Source organism: Thalassophryne amazonica, chromosome 15 (assembly GCF_902500255.1).
Source record: "Thalassophryne amazonica chromosome 15, fThaAma1.1, whole genome shotgun sequence".
Lineage (NCBI taxonomy): Eukaryota > Metazoa > Chordata > Actinopteri > Batrachoidiformes > Batrachoididae > Thalassophryne > Thalassophryne amazonica.
The window spans coordinates 64,660,893-64,683,686 of NC_047117.1; the positions used below are offsets into that span (position 1 = coordinate 64,660,893).

At 41.9% G+C, this 22,794-nt stretch overlaps 1 protein-coding gene across 1 annotated transcript in view; it reads right to left on the minus strand.

The window, feature by feature from the left end:
• Positions 1-22,794, minus strand: part of LOC117526610 (rab11 family-interacting protein 4B-like) — a 38,115-nt gene continuing 15,321 nt past the window's right edge. The window contains 9 exon segments of the mRNA XM_034188667.1: positions 1-789; positions 7,140-7,283; positions 8,525-8,683; positions 8,843-8,980; positions 12,808-12,889; positions 13,008-13,148; positions 13,236-13,339; positions 15,631-15,730; positions 16,529-16,564. Coding sequence (XP_034044558.1) covers positions 673-789; positions 7,140-7,283; positions 8,525-8,683; positions 8,843-8,980; positions 12,808-12,889; positions 13,008-13,148; positions 13,236-13,339; positions 15,631-15,730; positions 16,529-16,564 — 1,021 coding nt within the window. The 3' untranslated portion in view covers positions 1-672.

Consider the following 22,794-nt stretch of genomic DNA (forward strand, 5'->3'; position numbering starts at 1 on the left):
TCAACCTGAATCCTCATAACATTGCCTCATTCTGAATGAAGGTGTGGGTTCTTCAGAGTGATGTACAAGAGTGGCAGTTTGACCAAAAAAAGGCAAACTGGACGGCTGCAGGCCTGTTTCAGTTTGACCATTTGGCAATACAGTGTGCGCTCACCAACACATTTACCCGTCTCAGAAAAATGTGCCTCAGTACCTCTCACCAAACAGCGTGCCTGTGAACAAAGTGACTAACACACAAGGATACAGTTGAACCCACAACTGGTTTGACACCTTGTACCAATTTGTGTTGGTGTCCAGTGTACTACACTATGGCCTGCTGCTGCTGAGCACATAACAGGCCATTAACTGGAATTTCAAGTTTTGCCTCATGAGATTAAAGTTGTGACAGTGAATGAAACCAGGGCAGATAACATTCAACAGTCTCAGCATCATGACCACCATTCAGTGTGCAACCATAGGCTGAGAAATTCTTCAGGCCAACATAAAACCTTCTGGGTGTACAGCCCTCTGTGCACAAGGTCTGTTCACCTTGAACAATAGGGGGCGATGCTTGTCCATTCAAATGTTCCAGTTTCAAAAGCAAGCTTTTCTGGTCTTGGGTTACAGGTTGTCAGACAGCTGGAATGACCTTTGTTCTACAAAGTTCAGGTGTGACTCTCAGATGGGTTGCTGCTACTGCTTGATCTCCAGGATGGAGGGGTTGTGATCCAAGATTGATAGGATGACTTTGTCCATATACTGCCGTAAACAGAGGTTTATTTCTTCCTGTTCTTTTAGAGCTTCCATCAACTGAGGAGAGAGGAGCAGAAATGTTTCATCCGGGTTATTAAAAATATTCCTAGTTGTAGGTGGACCTTCTGTTACAGTTGCTCTTAGCTACATACAATCATCTTTACGTGGTGACTAGACCTATAAAAACTAAAGTTCACCATTGTTTTCCTCTTAAAAACTAGATGTGTGGAAATGCTACAAGAACAGCAAGTTGCCAAAATTCTGAGCATGACAAAAGGAAAACAAAATTAAAAAATAAATAAAAGTTTGAGGTGAGTGGTTGCTATGTTCACAACGAGTCTGTAAGTGGGAAAGTACAAGCTCCAACTCGGATAAAATGTTTCAAATGCATGGTTGAGTTGAATTTTTTTTTTTTTTTCTTGCTTGGAAACTGTAAAATTTCAGTGTGCCGATATGTCTGACTTAATGTCATAACAAATTACAATCATGGTGTCCTCTTTCATGACTGTTGAAACATTAATATTATTACCAGAGACTGTGTGTGTGTGTGTATGCGCATACAGCCTTCCATAATGGATGAAATTCATTTTTTCCCCTCAAAATTTTACACACAATACCCCATAATGACAATGTGAAAAACTTATTTTCTGTTTGTAAATTCATGAAAAAAAAGAAATCACATGTACATAAGTATTCACAGCTTTTGACATGAACCTGAGAACTGAGCTCAGATGCATCCCGTTTGCATCCTTGAGATGTTTCTACAGCTTAATTGGAGTCCACCTGGGGTGAATTTAGCTGTCTACATATAAGGTCCCACAGTTGACAGTACACATCAGAGAACAAACCAAGCATAAAGTCAAAGGAATTGTCTGTAGACCTCCAAGACAGGATTGTATCGGAGTACAAATTCGGGAAGCGTACATAAAGGTTTCTGCTACTTTGAAGGGCCCAATGAGCACAGAGGCCTCAATCATCTGTAAACAGAAGACGTTCGGCTCCACCACAACTCTTCCTAGAGCTGGCTGCCCGTCTAAACTGAGTGATCGGAGAAGAAGGGCCTTAGAGAGGTGACCAAGAACCCGATGGATACTCTCTCAGAGTTCCAGCATTCCTCTGTGGAGAGAGGAGAACCTACCAGAAGGACAACCATCTCTGCAGGAATCCACCAATCAGGCCCGTATGGTAGAGTGGACAGACGGAAGCCACTCCTTAGTAAAAGGCACATGGCAGCCCGCCTGGAGTTTGCCAAAAGGCACCTGAAGGACTTTCAGACCAAACAAAATTTTCTGGTCTGACGACACAAAGATTGAACTCTTTGGCATGAATGTCAGGTGTTATGTTTAGAGGAAACCAGGCAGCATCCCTACAGTGAAGCATGGTGGTGGCAGCATCATACTGTGGGGATGTTTTTCAGCAGCAGGAACTGGGAGCCTAGTCAGGATTGAGAGAAAGATGAATGCAGCAATGTACAGAGACATCCTGGATGAAAACCTGCTCCAGAGCACTCCTGACCTCAGACTGGGGTGATGGTTCATCTTTCAGCAGGACAATGACCCTAAGCACACAGCCAAGATATCAAGTGGAGTGGCTTCAGGACAACTCTGTGAATGTCCTTGAGTGGCCCAGCCAGAGCCCAGACCTGAATCTGATTGAACATCTCTGGAGAGATCTGAAAATGGCTGTGCTGGAGCTCTGACAGAGTGACCATCAGGTTCTTGGTTACCTCCCTGATTAAGGCCCTTCTCCCCAATTGCTCAGTTTAGACGGGTGGCCAGTTCTAGGAAGAGTCCTGGTGGATCTGAACGTCTTCTATTTACAGAGGATGGAGACCACTGTGCTCATTGGGACCTTCAAAGCAGCAGGAATGTTTCTGTACCCTTCCTCAGATTTGTGCTTCGAGACAATCCTATCTCAGAGGTCTACAGAAAGTTCCTTTGTCTTCATGCACTGTCAACTGTGGGATCTTATATGTAGACAGGTGTGTGTCTTTCCAAATCATGAACAATCAACTTAATTTACCCCAGGTGGATTCCATTTAATCTGTAGAAACATCTCAAGGATGATCAGTGGAAACAGGATGCACCCCAGCTCAATTTTGAGCTGCATGGCAAAGGCTGTGAATCCTTATGTACAAGTGATTTTTAGTGTTTTTATTCTTAATAAATTTGCAAAAATATTTTACTGTCTGCAAAACGCGCAGCAAATATGACAATATCATCCCAGAATAACTTGTGTATATTATTAATCATAATTGGCCTATTAACAAAATTTAAAAAGTGGTTTGGAGGGTGAAGTCTCCACTTTCAACACGCATTCAAATAGACCCTTAGAGTGGAGCAGATTTTAGGCTATGCCTGCTTAACTAGGTCATGTGACTTCTGACATGAGGCGCGTCATTCGACTCCAGAGGGTTCAACTAATTTTCAAAAATCCATAATGCTGTAAATATATATATATATATATATATATTTCACAGTAGTGTTCAGAATAATAGTAGTGCTATGTGACTAAAAAGATTAATCCAGGTTTTGAATATATTTCTTATTGTTACATGGGAAACAAGGTACCTGCAGATTCAGTAGATTCTCATAAATTCAACAAGACCAAGCATTCATGATATGCACACTCTTAAGGCTATGAAACTGGGCTATTAGTTAAAAAAAACAGTAGAAAAGGGGGTGTTCACAATAATGGTAGCATCTGCTTTTGACGCTACAAACTCAAAACTATTATGTTCAAATCCTGTGATTCACTAAACTGGTATTTAGTTGTATAACCACAGGTTTTCATAATTTCCTCACATCTGCGAGGCATTAATTTTGTTGGTTTGGAACCAAGGTTTTGCCCGTTTACTAGTGTGCTTGGGGCCACTGTCTTGTTGAAACACCCATTTCAAGGGCATGTCCTCTTCAGCATAAGGCAACATGACCTCTTCAAGTATTTTGACATATTCAAACTAATCCATGATACCTGGTATGCGATATATAGGCCCAACACCATAGTAGGAGAAACATGCCCGTATCATGATGCTTGCACCACCATGCTTCATTGTCTTCACTGTGAACTGTGGCTTGAATTCAGGGTTTGGGGGTCGTCTCACAAACCGTCTGCGGCCCTTGGACCCAAAAAGAACAATTTTACTCTCATCAGTCCACAAAATATTCCTCCATTTCTCTTTAGGCCAGTTGATGTGTTCTTTGGCAAATTGTAACCTCTTCTGCATGTCTTTTATTTAACAGAGGGACTTTGCAGGGGATTCTTGCAAATAAATTAGCTTCACACAGGCGTCTTCTAACTGTCACAGCACTTACAGGTAACTCCAGACTGTCTTTGATCATCCTGGAGCTGATCAATGGGTGAGCCTTTGCCATTCTGGTTATTCTTCTATCCATTTTGATGGTTGTTTTCTGTTTTTTTTTCCTCATGCGTCTGTTTTTTTTTTGTCCATTTTAAAGCATTGGAGAGCATTGTAGATGAACAGCCTATAATTTTTTGCACCTGCGTATACGTTTTCCCCTCTCCAATCAACTTTTTAATCAAACTACGCTGTTCTTCTGAACAATGTCTTGAACGTCTCATTTTCCTCAGGCTTTCAAAGAGAAAAGCATGTTCAGCAGGTGCTGGCTTCATCCTTAAATAGGGGACACCTGATTCACACCTGTTTGTTCCACAAAATTGACAAACTCACTGACTGAATGCCACACTACTATTATTGTGAACACCCCCTTTTCTAGTTTTTTTTACTAATAGCCCAATTTCACCTGGATCAATCTTTTTAGTCACATAGCACTATTATTATTCTGAACACTACTATATATATACTCAACAAAAATATAAACGCAACACTTTTGGTTTTGCTCCAATTTTGTATGAGATGAACTCAAAGATCTAAAACTTTGTCCACATACACAATATCACCATTTCCCTCAAATATTGTTCACAAACCAGTCTAAATCTGTGATAGTGAGCACTTCTCCTTTGCTGAGATAATCCATCCCACCTCACAGGTGTGCCATATCAAGATGCTGATTAGACACCATGATTAGTGCACAGGTGTGCCTTAGACTGCCCACAATAAAAGGCCACTCTGAAAGGTGCAGTTTTATCACACAGCACAATGCCACAGATGTCGCAAGATTTGAGGGAGCGTGCAATTGGCATGCTGACAGCAGGAATGTCAACCAGAGCTGTTGCTCGTGTATTGAATGTTCATGTCTCTACCATAAGCCGTCTCCAAAGTCGTTTCAGAGAATTTGGCAGTACATCCAACCAGCCTCACAACCGCAGACCACGTGTAACCACACCAGCCCAGGACCTCCACATCCAGCATGTTCACCTCCAAGATCGTCTGAGACCAGCCACTCGGACAGCTGCTGAAACAATTGGTTTGCATAACCAAAGAATATCTGCACAAACTGTCAGAAACCGTCTCAGGGAAGCTCATCTGCATGCTCGTCGTCCTCATCGGGGTCTCGACCTGACTCCAGTTCGTCGTCGCAACTTCGCACAGCCATTGAAGAGGAGTGGACTAACATTCCACAGGCCACAATTGACAACCTGATCAACTCTATGCGAAGGAGATGTGTTGCACTGCATGAGGCAAATGGTGGTCACACCAGATACTGACTGGTATCCCCCCCCCCCCAATAAAACAAAACTGCACCTTTCAGACTGGCCTTTTATTGTGGACAGTCTAAGGCACACCTGTGCACTAATCATGGTGTCTAATCAGCATCCTGATATGGCACACCTGTGAGGTGGGATGGATTATCTCAGCAAAGGAGAAGTGCTCACTATCACAGATTTAGACTGGTTTGTGAACAATATTTGAGGGAAATGGTGATATTGTGTATGTGGAAAAAGTTTTAGATCTTTGAGTTCATCTCATACAAAATGGGAGCAAAACCAAAAGTGTTGCGTTTATATTTTTGTTGAGTATATATATATATATATATATATATATATATATATATATGTACACGAGGTCTCTTAGATAATACACCGACCCTTTTATTATTTTTTTTAACTATATGGATTTGAATGACGTGCGATTACACCAATCATGCTTGAACCCTCGTGCGCATACGTGAGTTTTTTCACGCGTGTCGGTGACGTCATTTCCCTGTGGGAAGGCCTTGAGTGAGATGTGGTCCCGCCCTCTCGGCTGAATTCCTTTGTTTCACACGCTGCTCGAGACGCCGCGCGTTGCTTTATCAAAATTTTTTCTGGACCTGTGACGAATATCCGAGTGGACACTATTCGAGAAATTAAACTGGTTTTCGGTGAAAAGTTTAACGGCTGATGAGAGATTATGGGGTGTTTCTGTTGCTGTAAGGACTTCCCACAGAGCGGGACGTCCTGCAGCGCTTCCAGGCGCCGTCGTCGGCCTGTTTCGACCTGAAAACATCCTAATTTAAGGCTTAATTCACCCAGGACGTCGTGAGAGAACAGAGAAGATTCAGAAGAGGCCGGCATGAGGACTTTATGCGGACATTCCACTATTTAAGGACATTTTTTAATGAAAGACGTGCGCGCAAATTCGCCGAGTCGTTTCCATGACGACTCGGCAAATCTGTGTGCGCCGCGACAGGAAAAACACCTCCGTGTTGAAAACCATTTGTAAAATTCAGGCGGCTTTTGATGGCTTTCAACAAGTGAGCAACTGAGAAATTGTTTAACAGCTTGGGCATGTTCCAACTTGCCCGTTAAGGTTTCCAACGGAGGTGGTTTTGCTGTGGTGACCCCCCGCGGTCGGGTCCGGCCCGACATGCGACTCTGCCCGCACGTTCTTTCATTACAAAATGTCCATTAACAATGGAATGTCCGAATAAACTCCTCATGCCGACTTCTTCTGAAAGTTCTCTGTTCTCTGATGACTTCCTGGGTCAACAGAGCCTGAAATGTGGACGTTTTCAACTTGAAACGGCGAGACGCTGCCGCCTCGAAGCGCCACTCGCCGTCAGGCGCCGTGGGCCGTCCTTACGGCGACACTACCAGACCAAAATCTCTCATCAGCCGTTAAAATTTTTTACCGAAAACCAGCTGAATTTATCGAATGGTGTCTACTCAGTTGTGCCTTACAGTTTTGAAAAAATTTTGATCAAACAAAGCAGCAGGCTCTGAGCCATTCCTAAACAATGAAAAAAAAATCGACGAGAGGGTGGACGACTCCTCACTCAAAGACTGCCCACAGGCGAATGACGTAACCGACAGGCGTGAAAAAACTCTTGCATGCCCACGAGGGTTCAAGCATGTCTGATGTAATCACACGTGATTCAAATCCATATGGTTTTTGAAAAAAGAAAAAAAAAAAGGTCGGATACTTTTCTAATAGACCTCGTATATATATATATATATATATATATATATATATATATATATATTTATTTTATTTTTTTTTTTACCTGATCTCTGGTCGCTGTTTCAATCTCTGCAGCCAGAGATTGGGCCTTCGTTTGTGTGGCAAACAAGTTCTTTGCTTCAAACAGGCTGAGGCTGAGGATCTGACCATTCAGATCTTCATTCTGCTCCCTAAGCTTCTGGTTCTCCTGACATAAAGAGTGAGAAAGAAAGAAAGAAAGAAAGAAAGAAAGAGAGAAAGAGATGAGTATCTGTTGCAGCAGGAGTGAATTAGACATTGATTCTCTCTCTCAGCAGATAACTTTCACTCACATGGAACTGCACACAGTGCATGCTGTTATACGTTATATGCAGGAAACCTAGAAAAATAACAATCCATTCTGGCCATGCCCACAGCATATAAGACGCATTGTGTGTGTTACAGAAGAGAACTGCTCCCCTGCATTGTCTGCTGTATTATGATCACTGCGTGATAAATTGAGTGCTGACAAGAAGTCAGTTTGTTTTACCCCCTCTGCACATAACCATCAGCAGGGGAATTACAGCACTGACCCCAATTCAGCCGGGGCCAGTTCACGCTGTTGAAACAAGATTAGTGGTTAATCAAGGGGTTAAAGATCAGAGAAGCAATTTTACCATCACACTGGGAAGGAGCCGAGTGCCAGACACCACCAGGTGCTGGAACATAAGGTTAAGAAAGTCTCCATTCACAAACCGCCAGACACATAAAGACAGAGGGCTGCACAAGTCATCAAGTCATAAGATCAGGAGCTAATAAGTAAAACTTTCTTTCAACACAGCTCAACGAGGACAGAAAGCTGCTTTGCAAGTTTTATGAATCCCCAGTCCACGGCATCAATCGATCGCCATGGGCCCTCTAACGGACCTGATTTTGTTTTGACCTGGTGAAGTTAGTGTTCCTATGACCAGTCTCACAAGAGTCTCACTGTGAATCATCAACCATTTAAGAGGTTAATGACACAGATGTAGCAGTGAACAAAGCTTAACTGAACAGATTTATAACATAAAATCGAGAGGTTCAAAGTACAATTAGAGTGATACGGAGGTTCATGTATTGATAAAGTCATATCTTTTACTTTAATTCATTTTCAACTCTACCGTCTACTGTTGATCACTTACAACACCCAACTGACATTTATCATTTACAGAAAGCATTTGTTGATAGCGGAGGTATTTAAATAGGAATCCAGCTACACAACAGGTGTGTGTACCTTTCATCACCTTCAGTGCAATTAAATCCATTCTTTATCAGGAACTGTCAAACAGCACCAAGGTATTTTAAAACCCTTTCATGCCTTATGTATCTTTCACAGCTACTGATGCCATGTTGCTTTTATAATTGTAGCTTAGTAGAGTAGAATTCCTGTGAACAAACATTCCTGAGAGGCCTCATGCCTTTCATCCTTACCTGCTTGTGCCTTTTGACTTCATGCTCCAGCTCCATCTCCCTGGTCCTGCTGCTGACGTCTGCCAGCGTGGAGGAGGAGCTGCGGCTGCGGCCAGGCCTCTCAGCCTCCAGCTTGAAAAGCTGCAAATGCTCCAGCTCCCGACGCAGGTCCTCTATCAGCTACACACAACACAAAGCACAAATGCACAACGTTATGCAACGCCAGCGCAGTGTTTTGTAGGAGTAGGCGTGCAAGTGAGCACTACTGCAGAAAGAAAGGAAACAGAAGGACAAACCCCCGTGCCGGGGTGTGTGTTTGGATACAAAACTGCCTCCCACCTCCTGCATGGCATCCTTCTCTTTCTGGAACTGCTGCCTGTTCTGTCGCAATTTGTCCATCATTTTCTTGTAGAGGTCCATCTCATCCTTCAGACGTAGGCTGGTGTCCTCCAGCTTGTCTGTCATCCTTTGCTTTTCCTGAGGTTAAAAAATAAATAAAAGACAAAAAAGAAGTTTTTATTTTTCTTGTGACTGGTTGAAATACACAAAAATCTTAATATGTGGTAAATGTGAAGAGTAGACAAAACACTTTCTGATGCAAGATCGGCACAACTGAACATTGCACAGGTTCGCAGAACTCAGGCTTTGTGTGCCTTACTCCAGAGCCATCCACATACAGTTTCGGTCATAAAAACATCTGGTTTTCTAAAGATCTATTAGGACAGGATTAATCTGATATGGGGAGGTGGGCTTAAGCAATCATTACTAGAGTTCATCAGTGATTTTTCTTTTTTTTTTAATCCAGTACTGAGTGTGCATCCACTAATTGGGCCTCATTTATCAAACGAACGTACGCAGAAAACGTGCGTTCCACCATTTTTACGCAATCTTCGGTATTTATCAATTTGGACGTGAGTGGAGGCTAAGACGAATCTCACGACAGAGCTCACGTCTGGTCTGAGCTCGTGTACGCAAATCTGAGTCTGTGGATTTGCGGCGCAGCACTACAAAATCTGTCTGAGTCTGAAAATAATTATGAAACAAACCTCAGCTGTCATCCAAGCATAAGGAGCCACATATTCAGAACAGATCAAAATGGATTCTTAAAACGGATTAAACAAAATTAATAAAAAAAAACAAACATCTTTTTAATGATACTGCTTCCTTTGTAAAATAAAAATACATACGGTAAATAGCCTAAACATGACAACTAATCATTGCACATTAAAATTCCTAATGCTGCGCTTAAGTGCCGCAACATGTTTTTTGGTGGCCAGCTTTAAATCTTTAAATCACTTTTTCTTGACCTAAATGCAAAGAATTCTTAATCAATTAGCAGGCATAAGTTTTTAACTGTGGGTGCATAAAAGACTGATTCAAAATCATTAGGCATAGGTTAAGTCAAAGAATTCTTCAAACCTCAGCCAGAGTCCGTTTCTCTGCGGCAACGCTGTTGACCGCCTCCGTTACACTCTTCCACACAGCATTTTTATGAGCGCCTTTGACTCCACTTTTCAGACAGCCAAAAAGTACAAGTTTGTTTTTCTCCACCTCCGATGTTAGGATGCTGATTTCCATCTCCGAAAAGTTTTTCTTCTTCCCAGTGCTTCTTCTCTCCATGTTGAGCTCAGTGGGCGAGGCTTCCGAACCATGAATATTTAAGGGCGTAACATGCTAATGACGATTAAATGCAGCTGCCGCATTTATCAAAAGCCGATCATTCGTACGCTGGGATTGGTCAGATACAAATGTTTCATAAATCACACGTGTGTCTTGTCGTAAGACCAATTATGCGCTCAGATCTGCGCCTGTTTTTACACAATGCTGCAAAATGTGGCCCAGTGTCCGTAAATATTACAGATGTTCTGCATTCCTCCACCTCAGCATATAAAATTAATCTCATCTGGACAGGGCTGGAGAGTCCTTTCGTGATATTATTTTTCCAATCAAACTTGTTGTCAAGGAAGCAAATATGCACAGGTGTGTGCATGCATCCACCACACTGTGGGACCACCTTGGAACCTGGCTGGCAACTACCAAGGCAAACAACTGATTCATCTCCACCCCTTGAAAACAACCATTTACAGTTGTATGCAAAAGTTTGAGCACCCCTGATAATTTTCATGATTTTCCTTTATAAATCATTTGTTGTCTGGATCAGAAATTTCAGTTAAATATATCATATAGCAGACAAACACAGTGAAATTTGAGAAGTGAAATGAAGTTTATAGGATTTACAGAAAGTGTGCAATAATTATTTAAACAAAATTAGGCAGGTGCATAAATTTGGGCACCCAACAGAAAAAAAAATACATCAATATTTAGTAGATTCTCCTTTTGCAGAAATTACAGCCTCTAAACGCTTCCTATAGCTTTCAATGAAAATCTGGATTCTGGTTGAAGGTATTTTGGACCATTCTTCTTTACAAAACATCTCAGGTTTGTTGGTTTCCAAGCATGGACAGCCCACTTACAATCACACCACAGATTTTCAATAATATTCAGGTCTGGGGACTAAGATGGCCATTCCAGAATGTTGTACTTGTTTCTCTGCATGAATGCCTTAGTAGATTCTGAGCAGTGTTTAGGGTTGTTGTCTTGTTGAAAGATCCAGCCCCAGCACAACTTCAACTCTGTCACTGATTTATGAACATTGTTCTCAAGAATCTGCTGATATTGACTGGAATCCATGTGACCCTCAACTTTAACAAGATTCCCAGTACCTGCACTGGCCACACAGCATGATGGAACCACCTCCAAATTTTACTGCAGGTAGCAAGTGTTTTTCTTGGAATGCTGTGTTCTTTTTCAGCCATGCATATCGCCCCTTGTTATGTCCAAATAACTCAATTCTAGTTTCATCAGTCCACAGCACCTTATTCCAAAATGACTCTGGCTTGTCCAAATGTGCTTTAGCATACCTCAAGTGACTCTGTTTTTGGCGTGTACGCAGAAAAGCCTTCCTCTGCATTACAGTATCATACAGCATCTCCTTGTGCAAAGTGCGTTGTCTAGTTGAACGATGCACAGAGACACTATCTGCAGCAAGATCATGTTGTAGGTCTTTGGAGCAGGTCTGTTGGTTGACTAAGACTGAAAAATGTTCTCACTATCCTTCGCTTTAGCTTATCTGAGATATTTGTTGGCCTGCCACTTCAGGCCTTAACTAGTACTGTGCCTGTGGTCTTCCATTTCCTCACTATGTTCCTCACAGTGGAAACTGACAGCTGAAATCTCTGAGATAGCTTTTTGTGTCCTTCCCCTAAACCATAATGTTGAACAAACTTTGTTTTCAGTTCATTTAAGAGTTGTTTAGAGGCTCCCATGTTGCCACTCAATAGAAGAGATGCAAAGAGGGGAAACATCTGCAAGTGGGTGGCTTCAGTGGGTGGCCTTCTCCACCCACTGAGGTCTTCAGCACTGAGGCACCTACGCGCTGGATCATACCCCCGGAAACAACTTAACTTTGGAAGAAAACTTTTAAATACACTGCTCCCTTCTCCGGGGATAATATCATAAAGGTGCTGAAACAGTCGCAGTTGACCACAACAGGATCACTTAAATCAATTGTAAAAGACTAGCATGAATACTAGTTTGTTAGAATGCATAATGCAAATGATTAACAAAAATAAATAAATACAGTGATCATATTATGTTAGAGAATGAAGTGTTTGAAAAAGACTGTAAATACTGTCCATGGGTGTGGCCATTTTTGTGGGAAAACAATGACGAATGCAATGCAAGACCTCCAGTCCTCACTGGTTATCAAAGTCTCACCACCATACAGTAAGACAGAAAGTATCAAGACCCTAAAGACTTGTCAAACACTTGTGTCCAGTCACCTCGTGGTTCAAACTCTTACTTGGTATCTCTCAATCTCAAAGACAGAGAACACAGAGATACTGTATTAATGTCACTGGACCGACACATTTCACTGCAGTGCTGGGGGGTCGTCTGCTTCACAGCAGTGCCCAGGTCCAAACCTGCAGTGGCTAGTGTGGGTGGGCACCTGGAACATTATTTCTCTTAGCAAGGATGACAGTTTTCCAGTGTCCTGGACATGGCTTTATTAAATGTACACCTTTTGCATGTGTCTGACAATATGCACAAGTGTTGACAATCGCATGTGTTCCATCTCAGAAAGAGAAACCAACAGAAGTGTAGAGCGCAAGGGCTCATGTGACATGCATTGTGCAGTGAATATGCCTCATGAAGAATGGATTGTACAACTGCTCTGAACAAGAGTATCAGCCAGATGTTTTACATGCAATTAAAAGACCAAATAAGGACAAAGACAGACATACCTCATCCAGTTTTTCTGTCTGTGACTTGAGCCGGCACATGTTAGCAGTCATCTCACTGTTCTCTTCCTCCAGCTGCTTCAATCTAAAATAATATTCTGTATGTCAATACACTTGAACAACTAGTGGTGGTCACCAGACCTGAGCGTTTACAAAAGCAGAGGTTTTATCTGAGTGGTGCAGCGCTTGTGCATGCTTTTCACCGGTTTGACAATAGTTCTATCTGCGTGTTCTTTTCTCTGTCCATCTTGCTGTACGCTTCTCGCTGTCGTCTCAGCTCTTCAAGCAGTGTTTGTTCTGCACGCGTCTCCTGATCCTTCAGCTGCTCCTCCAACTCATGAACCCTGAGAGGGTCAACAAACAGACAAATATTTCTTATTATAGCACTATAGGAAAGGCAGCTTCCTTTTCTGCCAGTTTTCTTATTGTACCTGTGCACTAGTTGTGTGTTCTCATGTTTGAGTTTGGACTTGACATCACCGCTCATTTGAGTGTCATTCTCCAGTTCTGCCACCTTCTTCTCCAGAAAACTTACCTGATGGAGACAAATTAGTATTCATAGTAATTAGGTTTGAAAAAGTACCTAAAATCAGGCTGTCTCTTGCTGGAAAAAAAACCCCCCTAAAATCTTAATTTAATGAACAGACAGAGCAAAACAGTTTCTTTTTCTTTACCAGTGGCTCAGAGAAGTCCAAAATCAATAAACAACTGATAACAATAAACACTGATGGAAAAATACAAAACTTCTCCATACAGCTATACTGCAGGTGGCTGTTCTCCACTCACACACTTTGACACTGTGCACAGATCTAACAATTTGAGAGAAATCCCTCTCAAATTATCAGATTATTATAGTGTAACGGGACCTGGCACTGTAATCTGACGGTACGGAAATTATGCAAACAATGAGGAACTGTCAAGACAAAAAGCATAACGGAATACGGACAAATTGAAGTTGTCGTTGGGATTCATACAGGAACGAAATTGGACGATGGTTAAATGATGTCTCTGAAAATCAACGTAAGTCCAGATTTCTTGTTTAGTTTTGGCATCAGTGTCTTTCATTAGCACCATGTGACCGGGGCTTTAGATCAATATTCACACCACTGCAGCACTCCTTCTCATTCCTTGTGGGTTAATAACAATGACGACAAAATTAATTTCTAATACGGCGTGGAATTCGTCTCCAGAGGCCATTTCACTCCCTGGAAATCTGAGAGCTGAGCAGGTGTTTCTAATGACGCCAAACACGCACGAGAGGCTCACTAACCAGATGTCTTGCGGTTTCAAGACGGCGACGCATCTTGAAAATTGTGCATTACAATCTGAATGGATTATTTCATTTTCTGAATTTCATGTTATAAATAACTGACTAAATACAACTACTTTGCAGACAGATTATGCACCCTGTAAATAGCAAATTATGCCCCAAATGCACTTGTACTGAGCATTTTAAACTGCATCCCACAGACTGCCAAGATGAGGCCCCAAAGCAGATTAAATATGCATGCAATTCTATGCATAGTATTGCATATACCCTGGTTTCCAAACCTGGTCCTTGGGAACCCCTTGACCTGCACATTTTCCATCTCTTCCTGCTCTACCAGAATTGAATCAGCTAATTCAGGTGTGCTCTGCCAACGAAGAGCTAACAGATACCTGAATGAGCTAATTAGCATTGGCAAGGATTGACATGAACATTTCCAAGTCCCTGAATGTCTTTTAGTGTCCATTTACAGCAATCATTAAGAAACAGTATACTGTTTCTACTACTAAAGGAGGCAGTTCTCAAAGCAGACTGAAACACTCCTTTTAACTATTGTGCCATCAACTAAGATTAAAGCTCTGATAATGTCACAGGACATGTACAGTTGCATTTGTTGGCCAGTGTATAATGAACACCATGTTTGTGTTCAGGTGCTGCGAGGAGAGATCTGTTAATTGGCTGACTGAAGGTAACTGGACCCATTGCCTCTGGTTGGCTATAAAGTGATCAACTGTTACCTTATCCAAACATTTCACTGATCATTTTTTGTTGTAATTTGAAAACAAAGTTTAAACAGAGTTTAAAAACAAATGGTGAAATGCTCCATTTCGTGTTCCTCAACTGCTATGTCTTTAAATCAGATTAACAAATTTGGTGGCTTGTCAGGGGGCTGAACCCAGAACAACTTACACCTGAAATGAGAATCGTACCCAGAGATGAGCTTCCGGACAAATGCCCACATTTGTTACGTCCAGTTTGAAGACATAAATTAACAACACACGAAAACACTGATATTGTTACTATATTGTGTCATCATACTTCATAGTTGCTAGCTCATCTGAATAAGGACTATACTGGGTGACCAATATGTAGACTTTCTGGTCATTCTACCCATCTGTGTCCTTGGACAAGACTCTTAATTTGCATCATCCCAGTCCATCCAGCTGGAAACTGGTACTATCTGGGGGAGTACCCTGCGATGGCCGAGCATTGTATCCAGGGTGGAGTTGTGGTGGAGTCACTGACTCTTAATCCACTTTGTGTTATTGAATCCAGGGATAAACACCAGGACAAACTGGCCTCAGGGCCTATACAGGGCTTACTTCTATTTATCCCTTTGTTTTTTTTTAAATGGCCATTTATTATCTGCAACGATTTACAGTGAAGAGAACCTTTTTTTCCCATTAAGTGTGCAAAAATGAGTTTAGTCTACTTCTTATAAATGTCAAGCGCTGTTCGTGCTGCTCTGCATAAGCAGCTACAGAAAAGAGCTCTATTGAGGCCCTGTTATGTAATACGTATTAGCATACAAAGACAAATGGCTACAAACATATTTTTACCTTCTCATTAATATCAATGTCACAGGAGTCAATGCTGTCGTGGAAAAGGTCCTCAGTGCTCCCGTTACTGCTGCTTAAGTTGCTGTTGTGGAGCAGTTGCCTACACAAACACACAGCAGAGACACACACATTCAGCAGGTAGAATCTGCTGGGAATAGTTTCAGTCGGGGAAAATAAACAGACACTTCTGAGTGTGTGCGTGTGTGTGTGTTGCAAGACAGAATAGTTAATATAAGTGTGTAATCCCTGGGACAGTGCCAAATAAATAAAAGAGGAAAACTTTCAGAAATCTCAGGCAGACACTCCCACAGGTGTGTGTACGCCTGACTGCATCACATGACTGATGTCACTACACCAGCCTGTTCTCATGCTGACACAATGAAGTGAAAAGGTGCATTTCTACTTTGTTGTCATAGGAGGTGAGGGTTAGGTCAAGGAGGAGGGGAAAAAAGCAATAAAGTGGAAGTAGCAATCACATAAAACAGTAGAAGGAGAAGGGAGAGAAGGCAGAGCCTGATATTGAATACATAGATCAGGTGTGACGCATCATTTTCACTCTGTCTCTGTAACTTAGTTACTGTGAAGAGAAACGGCACGAAGAGTGAGATATAAAACACTTCATGCAAAGCAGAGGAACAGCAGAGTTGACATGGCAAAAACAACAAGGAGGTATATGATCTCAGCTAATAAGGAGTTACTAATTAACCAGCCGCTGAAGCACCACTGCAGGAAAGTGGACTGATATGAAAACAGTAACTGATAATTTGACTGTGCGCATGTGCTTCCACAGATAACTAAAGTAAATGTGCAGTACTGACTAATACATACACGACAAATTAATGACCTTTGTTCCAGACAGACGCTGACGCATGAACAGGCCCACAGGTGAGAAGCTTACCTGCCAAAAGCGGTACTGGAGATTTTCCTGCTGGGGCTACAAAGAGAGAAAAAGGAGGAAGTCACTGAGTATATCAGAGTTACTGCCATGGATACATTTAGGTTTACAGCTGAATGCACATGGGCACTGCCTGCTGAGAACAGTAAAGATTTTGGCTATTCGGAGTGACATACAAAGAAATATTGAAGGACATGTCAATGATAATAGAATTTCACTGCTGGTTGACTGAGCAGGGTTTTGTGTCTGCTCAGCAACCGTCTCAGGGGAGAAAAACTGACTAAGTCTTTCACAGTTGTATGTAGGGATGGGTATCGAGAACCAGTTCCTTTCGGGTATCGTTAAGAAATGATTCGATCCACCAACATCAATAAGCTTTGTGCTTAACGATTCTGTTATCGGTCCTTCAGAGTGGCCGTTGTTTTGGCGGGTGTTTGTCAGGAAAATGATCATTTCTCTACATTGATTACAGACCCTGCAGCGGATCCTTAATCAACTTTTCTGCAGCGCGGCTTTGCTTTGAACCTTGAACCAACCGAAGCGTGGTTCGCAGATTGAAGCAATGCTTCGGTCATTGCTTCGTTTATTTCTTTCGCTTAATTTTCCCCCGCTAAAACCCTAAAGAGCATACGTCTGTGAGTATTATTTACCTTTTCTATGTTAAACCGACCTGTTATGGTCTTCTGAAACAGTTGATAGATGTATTTTATAACTTAAAAACGGGAGCGATGCTAACGCGTTAGCGTGTCTATGGCATTTTCAATGTTAAAAGTTAGCATTTAGCAATTGCAGCTGTCATCACGTTCGGGTGCATTTGTTTTCAAATTGTAATATTCCTTAAATTTATTATTGCTTATATATCAATAACCTAATGACTATTATATACAATTTTAGCAAAAGAGACAAAAAGAACCTGAATAGAAACACAACAGACAATATATAATAGCGTCCTGCCCTGGGTGTACCCCGCCTCACGCTCTATGACTGCTGGGATAGGCTCCAGCCCCCCGCGACCCTTAATTGGACTAAGCGGTCGAAGATGAATGAACTAACATAAATAAATAAATACATACAGAAATAAATAAGTGTTTCCTGTGAACACCTAGTGACTCTCACACCTCCATTTCATCCCTGTCTTGTTTAAGTTTAATGACAGTTTGTTTTGGTCAAACCATATTTTCAGTTTGTTAATTTCTTTAGTGATTTCCTCTAGAACTTTCTGCCAAACTAGAAAACTGCTGCATCCTAGTAAGCGCAGAATACTACTGGAATGAATCCGAATAAGGAAAGTTGTATTTTTTTTCTCACCTAAATGGATACTCCAGTTTACTGTCTGGAATAGTCCCAGATTGCATTTCAGAGCTTCTAGAATTCAAACATTTTGGTGCAGGTGGTGTTGGGGGGTAATTTGGGGTTTCAGCTTTTTTTGTTTTTCACCACTTTCATCCCTGAATATGAGTTGTGATTCACTTTTGTGCGGATTAAAGTTACTAACTGGGATTCCTGTCTCGTTGCGAGAAAGAAACGAGAATCATCCTCCGTTCTGTTCACACAGCTCCAAATGTTGCGCGGCTCTCTGACAAGTCAATATAGAACGATAGAATTCAGTCTGAATTAATAACTTCAAAGCGAAACACAGTTTTGTTTATTTTTATTTATGTCCAGAGATCAAGGATACAGTGACTAATTTCACATTTATTTACTTTAAGACTCAAGGAAATACATAGAAAACCTGTAAAGCCTACTTTTAGTACAAAATTCACGAGGGATCAATAAGCAGAATCGATAATGGCATCGATAGATAAAACCTTATCAATACCCATCCCTAGTTGTATGTCTGTCTGTGTAAGACTTCAAAAAAAAAAAAAAAAAGCAAACATGGGGTCAGGCAAATGGTAAGCAGAAAAATAAAACAAAAAATCCTGGCATCTACAGCTCAAATGCATGCACAGTGAAAAGAAGCTTAGAACTGATACAACATAACCAAGTAAATTTAACTTTATGAACAGTTTGGTATCATGTCAAAAAAGAATAACAGTGAACTGCATTTCCAAGCATTTCTACCCAATGTACTTTGCAATGATGCCTCACATTCACCCATTGACACACTAATGTTAGGTGCTCCACTGCCCACTGGGAGCAACTTAGGGATTTAAGACCTTGCTCAAGAGAATATTGATTTTCTAGTCAATCTGTGGATCCTCCTTTAACATCTAGAATAGTGCCACTAATGTCTCCCTGTAAACAACAGATGTCTTTGTAGAGCAGTTTAGTGTAGCCAGAATAATGTGTTAATAGTAGGGATGTACCAATACCTCTTTTTTCCCCCAGACTGAGTACAAGTACATACATTTTGGTACTTGTCGATACTGAGTACCAATGTGACTTTGAAAACATGTTTTATGCATCAGTTGTTCCTTATTTTTTACTGTAACTGCTACCAATCATTAGCTTTGTTTTTAATTTACAAACATTTAACTGCTACCAATCATTAGCTTTGTTTTTGTTTACAACCCCATAATTTTTGCCAAGGGTTGTAGAAACATTTAAATCATGTAACATCACTTTTTGACTACAAAAAAAATGGTCCTTTACATTGTTTGTGTGTTTCTTAAACATGACACTGCCAGACATCTCACTGAAATGTAACCTATGGACTTCAGCACTACAAACTATACAACACCAGGAACAGAACTGAAACTGCCTATCACTAACTTTTTATGTCTGTGAGGACTAAAAGCCTTTTTGAGGGACAGATTCATTTTGATGAAAAGAAGCTTCTCTGTGTTATCAGCTGTGAGCCTGTTTCTGTTTTTAGCTACAATGTGTGACACTGAGCTAAACAGCCTTTCACTCTCCACACTATTTTTTTTAACTTTTAATTAAATACGTACCAATAACATACACAAATACAAAACGTAATTTTTTTTTCCCCAAAGGTGGAACAAGTAATACTGATGAGCACGGCGTGTTGTTTTCCAAAATCAGGAGGCTTTGTGTGGATTATTTTTCTTCAAGATCATGTGATGATGAATTCCAATGAAACAAATGGGTACAACTTTTTATTTACTGTGTGTGTGTGAATTTACTCCACATGATGGACAGTGGCTTTCAGCCAATCAGTGGACAGCACTGACAGACGTATTTTGACTTATGAGTAAATTACACGAAAGCCTGTAAAAATCCATAAATTAGCCACACCACTGTTTAAGCCGCAGTGTTCAAAACGGATGAAAAAAGTAGTGGCTTATTTGGTGTTTCGCAGTTGTGAATCTTGTGCCGTCTCGCGGCCCCTAACTCACGCGAGAGGTTGGTTTCAGCAGAGTTCCGTGTCGGTAGCTCAGCACTCACAGTGTAAACACATCTCGTGAAGTCTGGACAATAAGACAACATCGGGGCACAGCAGAAGTCCCTCACAGGTGCTACACCTCCTCTAGATAACCCTTTCAACTTGGTAGAGTGTATAATCATCATAATCGCCTGTGAACTCGCTAAATTAACACCATCCACATCCTTGCTTTGCCACTCTGCCAGCACTGTGGTGCATTCTGGGAAGCACAGGCGACCACCAGGGGCATTATGGGAAATGCTGAAACACCGAACAGTCCGGAAATTTCGGAGCATGTGCGTGAAAATCCCACATTGAGAGGTTGACATCACGCTGCTGTAAAGGGGTATCGGGTTTCGGAGTATCTGAGACGTTTTATGATTACAAGTAAATGAATACGGGATCGGGCCGATGCCTGATACCGGTATCAGGATCGGTGCATCCCTAGTTATTAGAAATAAAGGTAACATGTTTAGTCATATTTTTGTGAAAGCATAATGTCCTCTTGTTTGAGTTTACCTCTACCAGAAAAATAAAGTTAAAAAGTCAAGTTATTTCCCCATCAGAGGCTGCCAACTCTTTTGCAAGTGACAGGTAGCTCTGTATCACTTTGCAAATCAAAGGCTTAAGCATTAAATGCTCCAGTATTTGATTTATATTTATGTCAGTTTCCAAGGGTAATTTTTGCAGCAGGCAACTAAAAACACTATTTGTCTTATTTATGAAAGAAACCTTCCACCAGTAAAGAGGTAGAACTTTATCTGTCATTTGAGCTGCCATATGGGCTTTGAGTAATCAGAATCAGAAGAAGTTTACTGCCATTGCCAGTGAACAGGATTCACAGACTAGGAATTTGCTTCGGTACAATGGTGCAACATTAAGAAGAGATAAAATGCTAAGATAAAATATAACATATGTGTCAAAATAAGATAAAATATAAGATAAAAAAAAGAAATATGAAATATGAAAGGCTGTGTGCAACAGAAAAACAGAGAAACAGAAAAAACAGTGCAGTGGGAGGAGTGCAATTAAAAACCAAAGTACATTGTCTAAAGTGACCCGTGATAAAATGATAAAGTGACAGAGTTAAGCTTAAGGTGACTGAGTTATGAGGTGTTCATGAGTCTAACGGCAGAGGGGAAGAAACTGTTCTTATGGCGGGAGGTTCTGGTCCGGATGGACTGTAGCCTCCTGCCCGAGGGGAGTGGTTTGAATAGACCGTGTGCAGGGTGAGAAGGGTCAGCTGTGATCCGACCTGCTCGGCCCAGAGTCCTGGAGACGTGCAGGTCGTGGAGAGATGGAAGGCTACAGCCGATCGCCTTCTCAGCAGAGGCCACAATGCGCTGCAGTCTGTGTTTGTCCCTGGCTGTGGCCCCGGCGTACCACACCGTGATGGAGAAGCAGAGGATGGACTCGATGACGGCCGTGTAGAACTGCACCATCAGCTGGACAGGCAGCTTGGCCTTCTTCAGCTGCCGCAGGAAGTACATCCTCTGCTGGGCCTTCTTGATGAGGGAGCTGATGGTTGACTCCCACTTGAGGTCCTGGGTGATGGTGGTGCCGAGGAAGCGGTGACAGACCACAGTGGTGATGGGGCTGTTGGTGAGGGCCAGGGAGGGCGGGGGGGATGTGGCTTTCCTGAAGTCCACGATCATCTCCACTGTTTTCTGGGCGTTGAGCACCAAGTTGTTGCTGCTGCACCAGGTCACCAGCCGGTCCACCTCCCTCCTGTAGGCAGACTCATCCCCATCCGAAATGAGTCCGATGATGGTGGTGTCGTCCGCAAACTTGATGAGCTTTACAGAGTCGTGGCTGGAGGTGCAGCAGTTAGTGTAGAGGGAGAAGAGCAGAGGGGAAAGGACACAGCCCTGTGGAGATCATGTGCTGAGAGCCTGAGTGTTCGAGACATTTTTTCCCAGCCTCACACGCTGACTCCGGTCCGTCAGGAAGTCTGTGATCCACCTGCAGGTGGAGCTGGGCACGTGGAGCAGAGAAAGCTTGTCCTGGAGCAAAGCTGGAAGGATGGTGTTGAATGCATAGCAGAAGTCCACAAACAGGATCCTAGCGTAGGTTCCTGGGGAGTCCAGGTGCTGCAGGATGGAGTGCAGGGCCAGGTTTATGGCGTCATCTACAGACCTGTTGGCTCTGTAGGCAAACTGCAGGGGGTCCAGGAGGGGGTGAGTGATGGACTTCAGGTGGGATAAAACCAGGCGTTCGAAGGTCTTCATGACTACAGACGTGAGAGCCACAGGCCTGTAGTCATTAAGACATTGTTGCAAACAATGTCAGTAAGATCTAATGTCAGTAAGACATTAGATGTGAATTTTGTTTACAACAGGCTGGTGATTAGCATTTTATATTTAATGGCTCAAATCATGAGCAGTGCTTCTTTTGGTGACAAAACTTTAAATCCCCTGCAGCACCAGAGTTACCAATAAAAACTAAAGTGGAGTGTCTATCCATGTGCCAGTAATATTGACTTAAATGTTTTTAAGATAATACTAATCAAAACAAAGTCTGACTAGTTTTAATTAATAACAGTCATGTCAAAGGTTCTATCTTGATGAGCTATGGCACATAGTCTAAAGTACATAGCGTAATTGCATTTGGGGCACGTTGACCTTGGTTTTGCTATTTACAGGGTGCAGAATCTGAGCGCAAAATAAGGCACAGGGTATAAATTAATCACAGGTGTGTTTTGGGCTTGACATGAGTCCCTTTAAGAGCCAGAGAGTGCTGGAACCCCATACTGCTCTTTAGACTGGACTCAGGAAAGAGGTTTTTCTGGTGAGTTATAAGCTCATATAGATTGCTCCTACAGATGAGGCAGAGGTTCACTGACTGACATATAATAGTTTCAAATGTAGCTTTGGTTGACAATTTGTAGATACAGTCATACAGGTTGATAGCAGGAAAGTCCTTTAAGCACTTGTCATTGGTA